General features: G+C 46.9%; 4 protein-coding genes across 4 annotated transcripts; 1 reads left to right on the forward strand and 3 right to left on the reverse strand.

The window, feature by feature from the left end:
• Positions 1-1,839: 1,839 nt before the first annotated feature.
• On the reverse strand, positions 1,840-2,717 carry F5147DRAFT_790695 (uncharacterized protein; the record flags this gene model as incomplete). Its single annotated transcript, XM_041443052.1, is given in 4 exon segments — positions 1,840-1,902; positions 1,932-2,023; positions 2,043-2,202; positions 2,497-2,717. 4 exon segments carry the CDS (start codon positions 2,689-2,691, stop codon positions 1,840-1,842), a joined length of 510 nt encoding a protein of 169 aa, XP_041285196.1. The 5' UTR covers positions 2,692-2,717.
• Positions 2,718-2,983: 266 nt separating this feature from the next.
• F5147DRAFT_748525 (uncharacterized protein) lies at positions 2,984-5,957 on the reverse strand (the record flags this gene model as incomplete). Its single annotated transcript, XM_041440079.1, is given in 12 exon segments — positions 2,984-3,213; positions 3,243-3,260; positions 3,288-3,544; positions 3,580-3,614; positions 3,819-3,949; positions 3,969-4,068; positions 4,131-4,349; positions 4,400-4,439; positions 4,473-5,099; positions 5,146-5,351; positions 5,404-5,630; positions 5,714-5,957. The coding sequence occupies 12 exon segments, from the start codon at positions 5,955-5,957 to the stop codon at positions 2,984-2,986; spliced, it is 2,334 nt and encodes a 777-aa protein (XP_041285197.1).
• An 828-nt stretch (positions 5,958-6,785) lies between these two features.
• F5147DRAFT_781315 (uncharacterized protein) lies at positions 6,786-8,952 on the reverse strand (the record flags this gene model as incomplete). The annotated part of the gene is made up of 4 exons (XM_041442622.1): positions 6,786-7,130; positions 7,200-7,759; positions 7,806-8,786; positions 8,835-8,952. The coding sequence occupies 4 exons, from the start codon at positions 8,950-8,952 to the stop codon at positions 6,786-6,788; spliced, it is 2,004 nt and encodes a 667-aa protein (XP_041285198.1).
• Positions 8,953-11,517: 2,565 nt separating this feature from the next.
• On the forward strand, positions 11,518-14,876 carry F5147DRAFT_658951 (uncharacterized protein; the record flags this gene model as incomplete). The annotated part of the gene is made up of 19 exons (XM_041434523.1): positions 11,518-11,646; positions 11,692-11,866; positions 11,912-11,944; positions 11,993-12,046; positions 12,097-12,152; positions 12,177-12,237; positions 12,289-12,300; positions 12,322-12,410; positions 12,517-12,577; positions 12,630-12,683; positions 12,741-12,920; positions 12,971-13,234; positions 13,286-13,477; positions 13,604-13,727; positions 13,776-13,871; positions 14,227-14,354; positions 14,407-14,475; positions 14,501-14,634; positions 14,658-14,876. The coding sequence occupies 19 exons, from the start codon at positions 11,518-11,520 to the stop codon at positions 14,874-14,876; spliced, it is 2,130 nt and encodes a 709-aa protein (XP_041285199.1).
• Positions 14,877-16,456: the final 1,580 nt, after the last annotated feature.

Here is a 16,456-nt window from a genome sequence, read left to right on the forward strand (position 1 = left end):
TACCTCTTAGGTTGATTGTTGTCTATAGAGATTTGTACCTAAGAGGTATGTTTCTGCTGGTCTCTCCAACATTCCACGGTCCTTCCCTATGATTTTTGTGGACCAAAAGAGGATGTACTGCCCATGGACCATAGACCATTGGGACCATGTCATGGCACGTACCACAGGGTATTTTGGACCATATATCTAATGGATTTTCCCAGATATACCGGAGTGTCTGGGGTCACAAACCACCTAGATTTTCATTTTTTGCGATAATTTTCTGTTGATTCTGATGGTGAATAGCATTGAACTACCATGAATGTTTGTGTTATATCTACCATATAGAATCATATAATGGCTGAAATTGTGAATGCAATTGTATATTGCTCAATTTAGTGTCTTGCTAGGAAGACACTGTTCATTCTGAAGTCTGGTAGTATTTGTGGTCATATCTGTTTAGTTCTACTATAATTCAACCAATCTTCTCGCACTAACAATACAAAGGATACACTGTGACAATCAAGCCTGCACTAGGCTTGTATGATTGCATTACCATATTTGTCTATGTGTTACCGGCATACCTGGACCTACCTTTCTTATCTGTCACTCAGCTGAGCCTCTTTGACTAGTTTAAGCCCTATGTCCACACAGGTCCTGTCGATTGGTACATAATAATGTGGTATGGTTGTTACATGCTTTCACTGCAGGTACACTGACTGAATTTTTACAGATGCATATCCCCATGCACCTACACTTGCTACTGACTTCACCTGTACATTCTGGAGTTTTACGTGGTACAATAAAAAAGAGCTCCAGAGTTGATAGCTAGGATGCTTCCTACCTTGGACCTTGGTAGTGGTCACCTAGTGTTTTAAAATATTGCACAATCATTACCTTCGTTGTGAACCATGGTACTTGTGACTCCCACCTTACCTTTGCCTAGGTGATTTCGCCCATCCTAGTTACCTTCGCCTGGATGCCAGGTTTACCAGTAGTATCTTTAGTCATGATCCCATGGTAGAAAACAACATTGACAAGGATATAGACTACTTTGGGAGAACCGTATGTCATGTAGGGGAGACCACAAAGACATCATGACCTATGTAGGGTGGACCATATAGGGTGGACCACACCAACAGTATAGACCAACTAGGGCGGACCATATATCAGATAGGGCAGGCCACAACACCATTGTAGAGTAATTAGGGAGGGCCATATGTCCCACAGGGCAGACCGCAAAGACATTATAGCCTACATAGGGCGGACCGCAACACCACTATAGACTAATCAGGGAGGACCATATGTCCCATAGGGCAGACCGCAAAGACATTATAGCCTACATAGGGCGGATCGCAACACCACTATAGACTAATTAGGGAGGACCATATGTCACATAGGGCGGACCACAAAGACAATATAGCCTACATAGGGTGGACCATATTTCATGTAGGGCGGACCACAACAACATGATAGACTAACTAGGGCAGACCATATATAATATAGGGTGGACCGCAACAACATGATCAGAATGCTGTACAGTACGAATCTATGATGTTGGTCCAGTACCCCGCCAAGAAAAAATTGACGAATTGCGCAAAATGCCCCTTATTTTACACATTTTCACTTTCCCAGATCAGCCCCCCCTCCCTATGTCAGTCCAGCACCCCCGCCAAGAAAAATAGATGATGATCAGAATGCTGTATGGTACGAATCTATGATGTCAGTCAGTTTCCCTTCCAAGAAATAATTGATGATGATTGGACTGCTGTACGGTACGAATCTATGATGTTGGTCCAGTACCCCCACCAAGAAAAAATTGATGAGGATTGGAATGCTGTACAGTATGAATCTATGATGTCAGTCCAGTACCCCCACCAAGAAAAAATTGATGAATTGCACAAAATGGTATGTGAGTTCTTTCTGTCTGTCATATGCACATGTGGGTTAACAAATATCATATTCCGCCATATATGTGCAGACACCTTGATAATCTCACCAAGCTTGTACATCAAGTCATATTCACTCTGCATAGCACCACCATCTGGCATCAACTGCTATACTGGGACGGACAGGTGGAGGCGGGACAGGCATAATGGTGAGAATCATCCACTCAGGATGAGCATACTCATCTGAAAGACCTATTAGATGAAGGTCGGAGTCTGACATCTTCTTGAACATTGTATAAACCTCCGAAGACGGTGTAATCAGCTGCTTGTCAGGCTGCATTGATTTCACATCCTCACCCTCATCTTTGGGTCTCTTGTATTGGACGAAAAGCTTCAGTCCTTCTTTCCTAATGGCCAGTTGTACATGACCACATCCACCATGACCTTTCTTGGGCTCATCCGCATCTCCTTCAGCACCATCTTCCTTGGGCTCGTCAGTCTCACAGACCATCTTGGTCTTGCAGTGCGCATGAGACCATATAAGATAGTGTGACATACCAGTTACAGAGACAAGATAACCCATCCCACCCCCTTATCATACACCTTTTCACTTTCCCAGAGATTTCACATCCTCACCCTCATCTTTGGGTCTCTTGTATTGGACGAAAAGCTTCAGTCCTTCTTTCCTAATGGCCAGTTGTATATGACCACATCCACCATGACCTTTCTTGGGCTCATCTGCATCTCTTTCAGCACCATCTTCCTTGGGCTCGTCAGTCTCACAGACCATCTTGGTGTTGCAGTGCGCCCATACAACGGCCATGCGCACCTTTGGATCGCAAATATGGCATGTGACAGAAAATATATAAAAAATAGGATATTACAGAAAATATTATATTGAAAATTCACTGCATTCTACATGTTGCGCCGCTTGTGTAACGATTTTGTAGGGGAAGAAGGCATGAAGTCATTATCAATGTCATCCAGGTCATCCAGGTCATCCACGAGCGACTTATTCTGGTCCATACCTATATTCATCCGCCAATGCAATCTCCTCAATAGCATCCATCAGTTCCTCATCTTCAATTTCGCCATACTCCAGCTCACTCTCTCCATCACCCTCTCCTATCTCCTTCCAAACTCTCGTCGTCATCATCCTCATCCCGAAACGACGATCGTGCCTGACTAAAAGCGGCTTGAACCAAAGCCTCGTCTGAGGGTCCCCAACTCGCAGTCATAGGCCACGCGCACGGAATACACTGAACCTTTTTCCTCCAGATGACGCAGATGTTGACAAGTTCATCTGCGCGAGACCCAAGGTGGAAAGACATCACTGGATCTGCGACTGTGAAATAATTAGATACTGTTCATAACATTTGCACACTGACGCACCTGCTTTATTCAAGGCAGTTTGCATACTGTCCCACTCCGCTAACATCCATTCTTGAAGGACGGCCCTCTCCCGCATCAGTCGAGCCTCCTCCTCATTGCACCGGTCAACTTCAAGTTGCAACCGGATACCATTCCTGACCTTGTCATCCGATAGCCACGCTGGAGGGTGCAGAGTGTCGTCATCCAGCCCAACATCTTGCCAGATGTCGTCATCAACGTCGAGCTGAAAGATGCCATCACGCGGGATGATATGAGGGGGAACAGCATAAGGAGGTGCTTCGCCGCTGTTGAATAAGAGACCGTAGTTGCGAACACAGACCAGTTGTAGGTAGTGATTAATTTGAGGATGCCAGGCTCTCAGCGTTTGATTGAGTGTTGCGTATTCGCATGAAGTTTACGCTCAGCTGGAAAATTATGAGATGTATCAGTGTAATAAAACCTATCAATGCACCATTGACTGTGGCTCTGTACGATCTCTCAAGTCTCTCCAATTCAAATTTTCGCTGACGAAGGCGATCACGTATGCAAGTTTTGATTACTGCGAGCATTCAAGCGAACTGTAAGGTATATATCCTTCTTCATCTTCTCCAGGTTGACTTTGTCTTCTGTTCCAAGTGCCGCTCGACGACGTCGGAGAGTGTCAGCGGTTTTTTTATACCGGGACCGAGCATCTACAAGCTGCAGATTGACTTCCCCAATGTTAGGGACACTGGACAGCATGGAGTTGCATCTCGAGTTCACGTATGGAGGCCTCCTGAGTTTGTAGTGTCTTCTCTAGTGCTAGGATAATGGTGATCACCTCTGCTGCCTTATTTTTAGATTGTCCTACATGTACGTTCAGTTAAGCAGTAGGCACACTTAGATATTTACATACGCGGTGTGGGTCGCAGTCTGGTGATCAACCTGGGCCTTCCACTCTACACGGAGCATATTCTCGTCCAACTCCAACTCATGTAAACGGTCCAGCGCATCATTCTTCTTTGATTGACAGTGGATCCAACACCGATGGAGCCAGTGTCCAAATCCTTGCAATGATTTCGAGTCTAAGTGGCGAATTTGAGTATTGAGGACGAATAGTTGCTGATTAGACTGTGCCGAAGAGTGAGATTAATAGACTGATTAGAAAAGAGCATACGTACCCCTGAAACACGCAGGGAAGGGATGAGAGGCTTGAGGAAACTCCATAATCATTCGCATCCCTCACCATCAGACAAGCCGAATCCCTCTCGCTTCCTAGGGTGGTAGACGATCTGACACGGCCACTGGTGACCATACGCATGGAACACAGCAACAGCAAATGTGATGCGAGATAGAGTAGAATCATCCAAGAAATTCCACTTGCGACAGCTCTGTTCGAGCTGGCATCCGATGTTGTACAAAAGCCCGATGGTCATCTGAGTAGGTATATGTTTGAACAACCGGTCCAAGAGAGCAAGCGCATAATGTTGCTTTTCTCCTGCAGACATCAGGTTCGCAATCCATAGGACACGGTCATGTCTACAAACCAGTGCCATGAGGCCAGTATCAGTAAAGAAACGAGTACTTGCCTTCTCCCGCTTTTCGTCTGCAGCAATGAAGGAGTCGCCACATCCGTTCAAGACAGATACTGGTATGTGCATGCCCTCCTCATAGCTATCTTCATCAGGTTCAACCCTCGAGGTCCTTGCTTGCTGTCTGTCTCCACGACACCTTTCAACAAAATCTTCCATTGCTTTTACATCATCCGTCGGTAGAAAGAAGGATGGTGTCGGGTTAGGAGGATCACTGCCAGTAGCACCGCGAGGATTTGCAGAGCGTTTCTGTGTAAAGCACGTGTCAATGCAAACGATAACATCTGGCCTACAAATGATTAATTGATGTGGTAGCATAGTAAGAAATAACGCACATAGGAAGAGAATCTCTTGTTCCGTTTCGCCAATTGTTCCCTCCAAAACAGAGTGGGCACCACGAGCGGAGATAATCACTAGGTTGGTCCACAGGAGCACCATCTTTCCGGGAACCAACGACGAGTGTAGAAATGTGGTCCTGAGCCAATACAGTCAAGACCTGGTACCAGTGGAACACATTGCTGAAGCGACGCTGTAAGCTATTCTGTAGGAAGGTTAAGCATGGATATGCAACAATGAGATCAGAATTTTTTCACCTTCAGCCTCAACTTATATTTCATTCCATCCAGAAAGGTCTCCAGTGCATCACACCATGTCATTTGGTTGGGGGACTGACGAAGAAAAAGAAGGTGGACGAACTCGAGAAGTCGTAAGTCGACTGCCAGGGAGGGTGCCACGGGCGCACATGGAAAAAACCCGCAACGAAGAAGCTGAAGCAGGGCAGGCGAACAAGGGCAGGCGATGATGGTGATTTCCTCGAAAGCTGTAATGTACATCAGATTAAAGTTAGAAGAGAAAAATATGATAACATACTGTCAAAAAACACGCATGCAACTTTGATGCTACGAGTTCTGCACCCAGTTCTGCACTCTCCATCAGTCCGATGACGTATTGCTGGCATGTTGGCATGATGTAGCGATACAGTCTCTTGAATGTGTGATAGATAGGGCACTATCATGCGCGGAATTACATCTTCAGACCATCGGCGCCATTGATTAGCCCTTTTCTGGGAGCTGGTGAGACGATGGGGACCAGCGTCATTAGAAAAATGTATTGAGTCACTGAAGGGAAACACAGGTCCATCATCCATCTGTCCGGGTTCCGTCCTACATATGGATGATGAACGACATAGCCTTTGCTGTGCTAGACATTGTCGTCCTGGCAGAACTAAGATGGGTGGTGGGCCAGGAAGATAGAGGTCGAGTTTCATTGTCTCGCGGGGACGTTTCCATCTATTGAGCATCCGAGGTTCGCAAATGCTAGTAGTCGGCTGATATATTGATGGAGGTGATGAATGGTGGGTTGTTGCCTTACGACGTCGAGGTTTTGGACGGCGGACTTCCATTGCGTAATACCTCAAGACTCGAAGTCAACAAGGCAGGAAACTGTGACACGAAGTCAACCAGGGAAACTCAGCCCACGGACGCGCAGTCTGGGGAAGTTTGATTATAGTGACCAGTGGTGGCGGAGGTTGATGGACAAAGTAAAATCGCTAGTGAAAAATCAAAACAATCGCATTGGGCTGAGGAATCACGTAACTTATGTGCGGTAGTGCAAATCATTTGTTATTTGAATCCTCCCGTGGTTATACCAAGTTGTTCCAGAAGAAAGCATGAGCCTTGTTGTCATAGCATAGAACACAAAGTGAACTCACCGCCCCGCCATCATGATGAGTCTCTGGCTCAATGTCTGAAACATGCACGCAGTGAATACGTATCTTGATCTCATGAAGCCATAAATCCAAAAACAAGAAAATCAATCATACAGATCGTAATGCCGGAGTAAGATCATAGTCCACTGATGGTAACGATACACAGCCGCATAACGGAACGCACTACTAGAAGGAACACAACAGCATCAATTGCATTGTAAGGTAACGAAAACGAACAACAGAAAATACGCTAGGACAAATATGGAATCATGATTGCATGGGAAGTGAATGGGGTACGATGGGAGGCCTGCCGAAATGATCAAAAAATGCTTGGACGTAAAATGCCGTGGCCACACGCTTGACTTCCCAAGACTTTGTATCTGTGAAGTTGTCTGATGTTAGCGGGGTCATAAGAAGAGGCGGCACGCCATCCCAATCGCAAAGCAGTCGGCGAAAATTCTCCACATAAGGAAGACAGCCCTTCAGGGTGTTATCCCACAACCCGTAATGTTCTGATGGAAATGGCTCTGACCACATCACTAGACCAGTGTCGCCCGGGAAGATGCCATGGAGGAGTTGCTCACGACCAGCTGGATCTTCCTTCCATTCTCTCTGCGCCAAGTGACAATCAAGATCCCTCAACTCATATCAAAAGCCGAGTTCGAACAGCTCCCATGTGACCTTCTGGGCTAGAAGTGCGGAAGGATTAGTAACACTGCCGATGGATATTTCTTCACCCCGAAATTCAACAACTCCATCTGGCGAAAATACATCGCCCTGAGATTCTAGCACATCATCGCCGAACAACTCCCGCATCACCTGCTTCCGCTTCTTGGTGGCCGTAAGACTCTTTCTGTCAGGAGCTTTCTCCTGATGAGATTGTGGCTGGGCAGAAGGCACACTACCAAGGAAGTCGCGCCAGAGTTGAGGAGTGGGATAAGTGCATGGAGGATCGTGGTCGACTCGGCCTACCCACAGCGCACAAGATACAAGCCAATTGGCAAGATATATCTGCAGACGTTCAGGCAGTTTGGGGCCGATAAGAAGAGCAGGCTCAGGGAATCTATACCCCCGATCGATAACGTAGGGCGTGTGAACGCGCGACTGGTCCCTAATTGCAATTTTCATCGCTGCTTCCCAATGCAGGTTCGGCGGCGGAAGGTAAGGAGTGTCAGGGTCTCGCCACTTGTCCCTGGATTCGCCTGACTGAGCAGGACGTGCAGGGCGAGCTTCAATGGAGTCTAAAATGGTGAGTATCCAACGTGCACAAAAGAAAGAGGCGCTTACATGGCTGGTGCTTTGGCTTACTCTTCTGTCGAGATGGCGCCTTGCCATGACTAGATCCTTTAGGATCGGAATTCAAGCTGGACGATGGTTGAGGGTTGGCTGCCTTGGGGTCTAGGTGCGTTGTACCTGCGTATAGGCGGCGAACGTGCACATGACGACTATGACCACCAGGACCGCGGTATATCACTTCGAATGGGCGAACTTTACTGCCCTCCGCGTACATGCCAATGATGATGTGATCTGGTCGGGTAAGTAAAACTGATTCGACAACCTTCATGTTCGGGGGGATGTATGCGCTTGCGCGAACATACCAAACGGGGACACCAGTGCAGAATAACTTCTCGCAGACGTCGCTACTCTGCACAAAAGTGCCCATCCAATCGCCCTGAATAGCATGACGAAGGCCTGAAGTCGTGAGAGGTTGAGCTATAAGTACCCAGTCGATGTAAGAGTAAATATCGAGAAAGAGACGCTGAGCATCGGTGACGAAAATGAGAAGATCATGAAATGTGAGGGGATGTGACTTCAAGCGTGCGACGGCATGTCGGAGGGACAAAAGGCGGCCATATATGACTTGGCCTCTGTCTGGCTGAGCCTGTCTATACTCACGGAGTCGTTGTTCCGCCAGCTTGAAGAGGGATTGCAAGCCTTCGACCTTATCTGACGCCAGTGTGCCCACAGGAAACGAATTCCCAGGAATGGACTTAAGATCATTCTGGGTAGGGGTGAACCAGGCCCAATGAAGTGGGTGAGGAGACGGAAAGGCCTCCTTTCGAGGTATGCAAGTGGCATAGCAAAATGTATCGTCGTAAGCCTGAGGCCATTGGAAACAATCGATAACGCCAAAGCGACCATCTGCGCGCGCTTGTAAGATTTCATCGTCGAAGTGACGGAATTCCGGAACGAAGTGCATGTTGGGAGTCGTGATGACAAGATTGCCCTGCACGGCAACGGCACGAGCGTCGAAAGCTTGTAACCAAGCTGTTCAAAACTTTGGTGTTAGCACATGAAAGACAGATGGAGACACACATACTGTCTGGGAGGGCGGTATTCGCTTTGAATTGTTACGCTGACCGTTGGTTGGCGTGTGCGAACTAGGATGGGTCTTCTCAGCGACGACTTGAGTGAGTCTACTGAAGCTGAGCATGGTCTGGCCTTGACGGAACGTCAAGGATTCCTCCGGCGATCTCGGTAAGACGGCGCTCGTCGAGATGCAGGGCTAGCGGATATGTGCTAAGTCGTATGGGGGCGATTTAGAAGTGCGGTCTCACACAAGGAAGCTGGTTAAGGCTTAGATGAGCAAGTTCTGGGGATGAACCTAGTAGATTAAAGTAAAGTTTAAGTACAATAATCTGTGTCTACTTATAGGGAAGTACTACAAGTATTCTAGCTCAGTCTGTAATCAATAGTATATCGTAAATCTATGATAGCCAGACATGAGGTTCAGATAAGATACATGAGGCTTAACCTTTGATCAAGCATGCTGCGCCAAGGGCAGCTGCGCATAGGTACAGGAAGCGCCAAGCGCGCTCCGGATCTTCATGAAGCGACATGTGGTATACATGCGCTGATCTAGGGTGTCCATGAGGCGTACAGCCTCCATGGATCAGGTACAAGGCCGTCTAGGCCAGGGGCGGGGTCATAGCGCCAGGGGCGGGGTCACAGCGGTCCAGACCACTGTCTTTCTAGGCGCGGGCGGTGCACAGCCGCGCGGGGAGTCTGGCAGAGCGGGGGCAGGCGTAGGGAGAGCTGGGGCTCTAGTAGGTGTTACAGATCCCTGTAACATGAATAGTGTCAGGGCGTTGGGCATGATGTGTACTACAAGTCTTCACTGCACAACGCAACAAACAAGCGAAAAAGTAGACATACCTTGTGTCAGTTGCGGAGTAAAATCGTGGGAGTTCGAGTCGCTGACCAGGAAGAGAGCAATAACGCCAGGATAAGGATGTAAGAGGAAATCAGTAAAAAGTAAATGAAAGACAAGTGAATACCTCACTGGCTGTGAGACGCTCAATGAAGACGTCAAAAAGAAACTTGAAGGACGAGCGGTGCAGATAAGATCCAGTTGCAAAGCACTCCCGCGGAGGATCTTCAACCCTACTGGTGCAACAGCGGGTGGGCAGCCAGGGCAATCCTCCAGACACGTAGTCTAGGAGTGTTAGACCAGCGACGCGCAGTCAACTGATCAATTAAAATGAACGGCACGAAGCCAGTTCGGATGGATACAGGCCGGAGTCAAGTGATATCCTGGGGGGACAATAGAAACACGGGGATGAGTGAAGAGAGAGGATCAGCGACAGTAGTTAGTAGCAAAAGAGAAATATCATCAAGTGGGAAAATCCCAAATGAAGTTCCGACTAAATGTGAGTTACAAGTTTGATTGTGGGAAAGTCCCATACCTTTGCACTTACTTAATCTCCCTCGTCCATCGTCTCCATTGTCCATTGTCCATTGTCCATTGTCCATTGTCCATTGTCCATTGTCCATTGTCCATTGTCCATTGTCCATTGTCCATTGTCCATTGTCCATTGTCCATTGTCGTCTCCATTGTCCTCCATCCATCATCCTACCGCCCTTATCCTTCGCCCCAACAAATGTTCCACCTGGATTTCCTGGTTCCATCCTATTTTGAATTGGCTTCATGCCATTCACATCCTGATCCATTGACTTCGTGTCTTTGATCAATCACTCCTAGACTGCGTGTCTGGAGGATCGCCCTGGCTGCTCACCCGCTGCTGCACCAGTAGGGTTGAAGATCCTCTGCGGGAGTGCCCTATATTTTCTATCCGCTCAGGTCTTGCTTGGACCTTCAGCATCGAGCCTCTCAGTTGAGTGCGCACTTATTTCTCTTCCTCTACTCCTCTTCTGACTTTCCTTAATGTCTTTTCAGGTCTCATTTGCCTCATGCCTCACTTGCTGGTGCGATGCCCAGTCTCCTTCAGTTGAGTGCACAATTTATGTGTTTTATCTACTACTGATTTTCCTTCGTGTCGTTTTGGGGACTCACGCAACCTTCGATTTTCGATTTCATCGGTCAGTTTGGTTCTCTATCCCTCAATGCGTTCACTCGATCCCTGATACTTCTTCATGTGGCTTACTATCTTCCCGTTCATTCCAATCCATGACCAGCACCATTCAGTTTTCGGTGTCATCGGTCAGTTTGTTTCTCTATCCCTGGTACTCCCTCATGTAGCTTACTATCTATCAGGAACCTTTGAATCAGAGTTTCATTGTATCAGAATGGTCAGTCTACCTGCTTGTTCTACTGTAGGGATTCAGTACTTCAATGCAGATCTATTAGCTTGTAGCGTGATTGGCTGATCTACTGCATGTTCTAGAGTAGGTTCTAATGTTCATTGTTATCACAGATCTTCTTACCAACCTCTTGGCTCCATTTCGTTACTGTCATGTATCCTGCACAATCCGTGGCGCCCACTTTGTTTGGCTGTCAAGCGAATAGAATCCTTCCTTGGCAATCCAAAACCCACTAACCGCCTTAGGGTCTTGTGATTGTATATATAATGCTATCCGATCTGTAGGTACCCTCTCAATTTCTAGTTTTTTTTTACTTGCTCTTACAATCTGAATTTCTCTTCCGCATATCCTTACCTGACTTTGCATTGGTGCAATAAAATTGTGGAGAAACTTCGTGTTTCTTTCAAGATATCATACCTTCTTCGTATCTTCGTGACTATGAAGAACAGTTTCAAATATGCCTCTTACTACCCACTCTGGACGCTGGTCAAAAGCCCCACTTCGAGCTGACCAGGTTTCTACCCATACGTCAGAGGATGGCAACGAAGCACGTTCCCGCCCTGGTCCAAAGTCGGCCAACGCCAATGTAAGCTTATAGCAGTCATTTTGCCATCTACTGACTCGTTGTTAGGTACCTCGCCCTTGGCCTAAGGCTCGTCCCCTTCCAAGGTCCGAACGTTCCGACCCTTTGACATCATCTGCTGAGGAAGAAATTTTCTTTTCCAATTTTGCCAGGCGCTCATTCGTCAGGAACAAGTCCAATGATGCAAGTGAGGATCCCGAGGCCCAGTTACCCGACCCTGACGGTAAGTTCACTTACCACCTTCTGACTACTGCTGATGATTCTGCAGAGGACACAGATAATGATACACAGCAAGTTGAAGGTTTGTTTTCTCTTTGGTCCTCAACTTTGAATAACTCTGGTCCCTCAGCTTCTCTCAGGGATTACAGTGCTGTTCTCCGCAATGAGAGTGACACGGGTACAGGTATTGTTTACCCATCTGCAAAATAGTCTCTGGCATTGACGGTGTTTTAGTAACAGGCAACAAAAATCAAACCCAACATAAGTTCCACCATTCATGTCATTTGGTTGTAAATAATTAATACGTATTGCAGGTCCATCCAATGGTGAATATTGTAGTCCTGCAGCGACTGAACGAAAGGGAGACAACAGCCGGTAAGTTTTGTTACATCGTTTATGGTACACAATTAACATATTCCATTATAGCTCCGTCCGACAGTGAGTCTGGCAATCCTGCAGCGACAAATGAACAAGATGAGACTGCGGGTGATTTTATTCAAACATCTCATGGTACACTGCTAATATATTTATCACAGCTCAGTCCGACGGTGAGCACTGGCAGCAACGTAGCAACGAACAACGGGGTCAATGTTGCAGGTAGGTTTCGTGTTACATTTTTTTTTAAGTGAAATGACCAAACATGTCATACGACAGTTCCTGTCCTTGAATGAACCCGATGGTCATGCAGCGGTTAATGAAAGGAGGATCAATGCATGTAAGTTTCTTCATCCAATTCATAGTACATACACTAACATAATTTATAAAAGCTCCATCCAACGCTCACAGCGTGATCAAAACAAACGAAAGGGAGAATACTGCAGGTAGGTTTCACTATACATTTGGTAGTACACCGCTCATGTGTTTGGTAACATCGATAGCCCATCGCCCGCGCAGATCCGGTGCCTGGAAGTCATACTTACCTTCTGACGAGGGGAAATCCGTAGAGAGCTCTGGCTCTGATAGCGACTGGGCTGCAACAGAAGAGCAGCGAAAGAAAGCAGAGCGCCATGTGAATCCCATGAGGTCCCCCAGCCCGTCTACAGAGGGACATCAGAAGGGTAAAGCAGTGGCAGATGCAGAGGCAGACGACAATGATGATGATTCCGAGGGTTGCGACTGAAGAAGACAAGCTTGAAGACGGGGAACGAGACCACGTGCAAAGCGGGCAGACTATCTAAGGAAGCTATTCTGGCAGTGCATGATTTTGGGAAGAGGGTCCAGGAGGAAGCGACCGAAATTGGCAAACAGTTTGGGAAACATCGGCAGGTTATTCTGACGGAGGCAGGATTAGCTAGGAAAGCAACTCGCAAGGAGTCCATTTGGAACCAGCATCAGGCCTGGTTTAAAACTGTGCTGCACCCATCCAAAGCAGGTATGTTATTGCGCTTGAAGGTTGTTCCGATCTATGTTCATACCCTTTCAGCGAGCTTGCAGGCATGGAAAGCCAAGCAGGCTGAGCATTATCATGCCCACTCACACAAGGACCCTAAGAACGCGGCTCTCTGGAAACAAATCCGAGAGCATTTTGATCATGCGATTGCCACTCCTGACGATCTATCCTCTCGAGAGTCATGCAGTCTTATGATGGCAGTCCGTGAAATGTTTGCGAAAATCGGTGAGTGCTGTTTTGGTGACTAACGTTTACTGGTAACTAACCTTTATTGATAACGCGACCTTCTGAAGGCTTTGTACTGGCACCGTACATACGGAATTCATGTCGCTGGCATTGTGATTTATCCAGGAGATGAGGAGTCTGGCCGCCAGGCCTCCGGCTTTTTTGCGGGGTCAGATATTGTAAAGGCCCTCATTGACGCTCAACGAGTTGATGCCAAGCATATGATAGATGAGATCACGACAATCCTTAAGTGCGTTTTGTTTTTAATTAAAGGCTACGTCATGCTAACATACTACAGGTACAAGGATTTAGAGGCTGCGCAAGCAGGAGGCAAGAATATCAATTTTCTTCCGCCGCCTGCCCCTGGTCGCCAATGCTTCGCTTCTACGCAATGGTAAATCCGACAGGGATAGAAATCGCATGGTTGCACCCGTGGTGATCAGCGAAGCATTCGGTTAATATCTCTCACCTGATCATACTGCCATTGTACTCACATTTTTAATAGCTGAAGCCGGTCATGCGCTAAAGACTTCCAATAGTAGATGGATGACAATGCTCGACTGTCCTGTACTCGACAAGGTTATGCATCCATGACTGGCCCGCCTGGAGTTCCGCCCCCTGGCCCTGATTTTGACCTCAAATCGCTGTCTGCAAGTCAGTTACGCGCCCTGGTGGGTCCATATTTGAGGATTCATCTTAGTGAGATGTATGAAGCTGAGTTGGGCCTGAGATGAGGATGAGGATGATAGTGATGCAGAGAAAGGCAAGATGGCCAAGCGGAAAGGCAAGTCCAAGAAGTCTAATGAGCATCGACGAACAAAGGGCGCGGTCGTGGAGGTGCCTGATGTTCTCTTATCTATCCAGGGTTGGAATCCTCGTGCGTTTTCCCATATTCGAAATCGCCACCAATTAATATCTTCGCACTACAGTTCAGTTGCAAGACCTTACCTCGTACACTGGCGAGGTGTTCGAAATCCCTCTTGTCATTGATACAGATGGTGTCATCTTACTGTCGTCTCAAAGATTCAGAAAAATTTATTAAGGATCTCCCTCCCCACGTCACTCGCAAGCAAATAGGCAAGATGATTCGTGCAGAAACTCCGACCTCAGATGCAAGTGCAGAGCATTCGGGCTCAGAGGCTTCGTGTCCTAACTTGGTAAATTTATGATTCAACTGAAGATCTTTGTACTCATTACCAGCAGGTTTCTCACACACGTGGTATGGTTCCACGCGCCAACTCTGGGGCTCCGCACTCTAACCTTGGGGCTCCACGCTCTAACCATTGGGCTCCGCGCTCAACCAATGGGCTTTGCGCTCCACCGCTGGGGCTTTGCGCTCCACCGCTGGGGCTTTGCGCTCCACTTCTGGGGCTCCACGCTCCAATCAATTTGTCCCTAGGCACACGGACTATGATAATCATGCTGACTACAGTGACCTCCCAGACGACTATGACAATCTCCCACCATCATCTCCTTTTTCCCCTGCTACGCCTCGAGGTTCAAATGCAAATGCAGCCCATGGACGATCCCAGTACAACCGTCTGTGTGAAGACATCCGCCATTCTTTGGCCTCTAAGTCTGACACTCGGAAATGACCTCGTGGTGATTATGAAACTATCAGTGAGGCCGACGACATCAAGACTGCCGTGGTGGATGATAGGCATTGGGCCAGGATGCGCATATGTCGTCTACATCTTTATTTTATTTTATTTTTTCAATCTCAACCAACCTTTTGAATCGCAGGACAGGACAAGCATGGATCAAAGGTCTACTCTTGGTCATCAGTAAGTTACTATTCAATTGTCATTTTATTTTACGGTGCTAATTGATTGCCATTCACTTAGTCATAAGCCGATTGCTTGTGCTCCATCCATGGCACGAGCCGTCCCAAACAAGAATGCTGCGCGCTTACCATCTCGTTCGTCAGCGGCACCCTATACTGATTGCTTCGCCTTCATGCCAGCATGGCCGTCGAGTGGCTGTTGAAGCTGAGTATGAATTTGACTCCTACTGATCTTCATAGCAAGTACATCATTCTCGCATGTTTTGGTTTGGATCCTTACTGGGTTGCAACTTCTCATATTATGTTTTAACCTCACTCACTCGTGCCCTGTCCAGTTGCTCATCATGTTATGCCCCTTATGTGTATGCCCCTTCATCACTTATGCTTTATGCCTTTTTGTTGTCACGTGCATACTATGATCAGATAAGTGATAGACATTGATGCGAATATCACTATGTTTTTCCAGCCGTCTCACTAGAGAATACTGTCCGAAGTGTGACCGTTTAAATTTGCTAGTCTTAATGTGAATTCTCAATGACCTTATTGAGGGTTTTTGGTACGAATTCTACACCTGCCGCCACAGTAACATTGTAAGGTGCATTGTAGTACCATTTTATTAATATATTCTGACTTCACGGCCTTCATTTTGCACCACCACATCTCATGGTTCTTTACATGCTAGATGTTTTCATGTAGTTTATCATATGGCAAGTACATGTAAAAAATGAAAAATGAGTGCATAGACAATAGTTGTGTGATGAATCGAGCACATAGGGTGGGGGGGCTATCTGGGAAAGTGAAAAGGTGTGTAATAAGGGGGTGGGGTGGGTTATCTTGTCCTTGTAACTTGTATGTCACACTATCTCATATGTTCTGCCTTACTTACTAGTCTATGGTTAACCCACATGTGCATATGACAGACAGAAAGAACTCACATACCATTTTGCAATTTTTTCTCGACCGTCATCATAGATTCATATGGTACAGCATTCCAATCTTCATCAATTTTTTCTCGGCAGGGGTACTGGACCATCATCATAGATTCATACTGTACAGCATTCTGATCATTCTTGGCAGGAGTACTAGACCATCATCATAGATTCGTACTGTACAGCATTCCAATCATCATCAATTTTTCTTCACAGGAGTACTGACCGACATAGGGAGAGGGGGTCTGTAATAAAGGGCATTTTGTG

This window comes from Suillus discolor, assembly GCF_016758755.1.
Source record: "Suillus discolor strain FC423 chromosome Unknown F5147scaffold_132, whole genome shotgun sequence".
Lineage (NCBI taxonomy): Eukaryota > Fungi > Basidiomycota > Agaricomycetes > Boletales > Suillaceae > Suillus > Suillus discolor.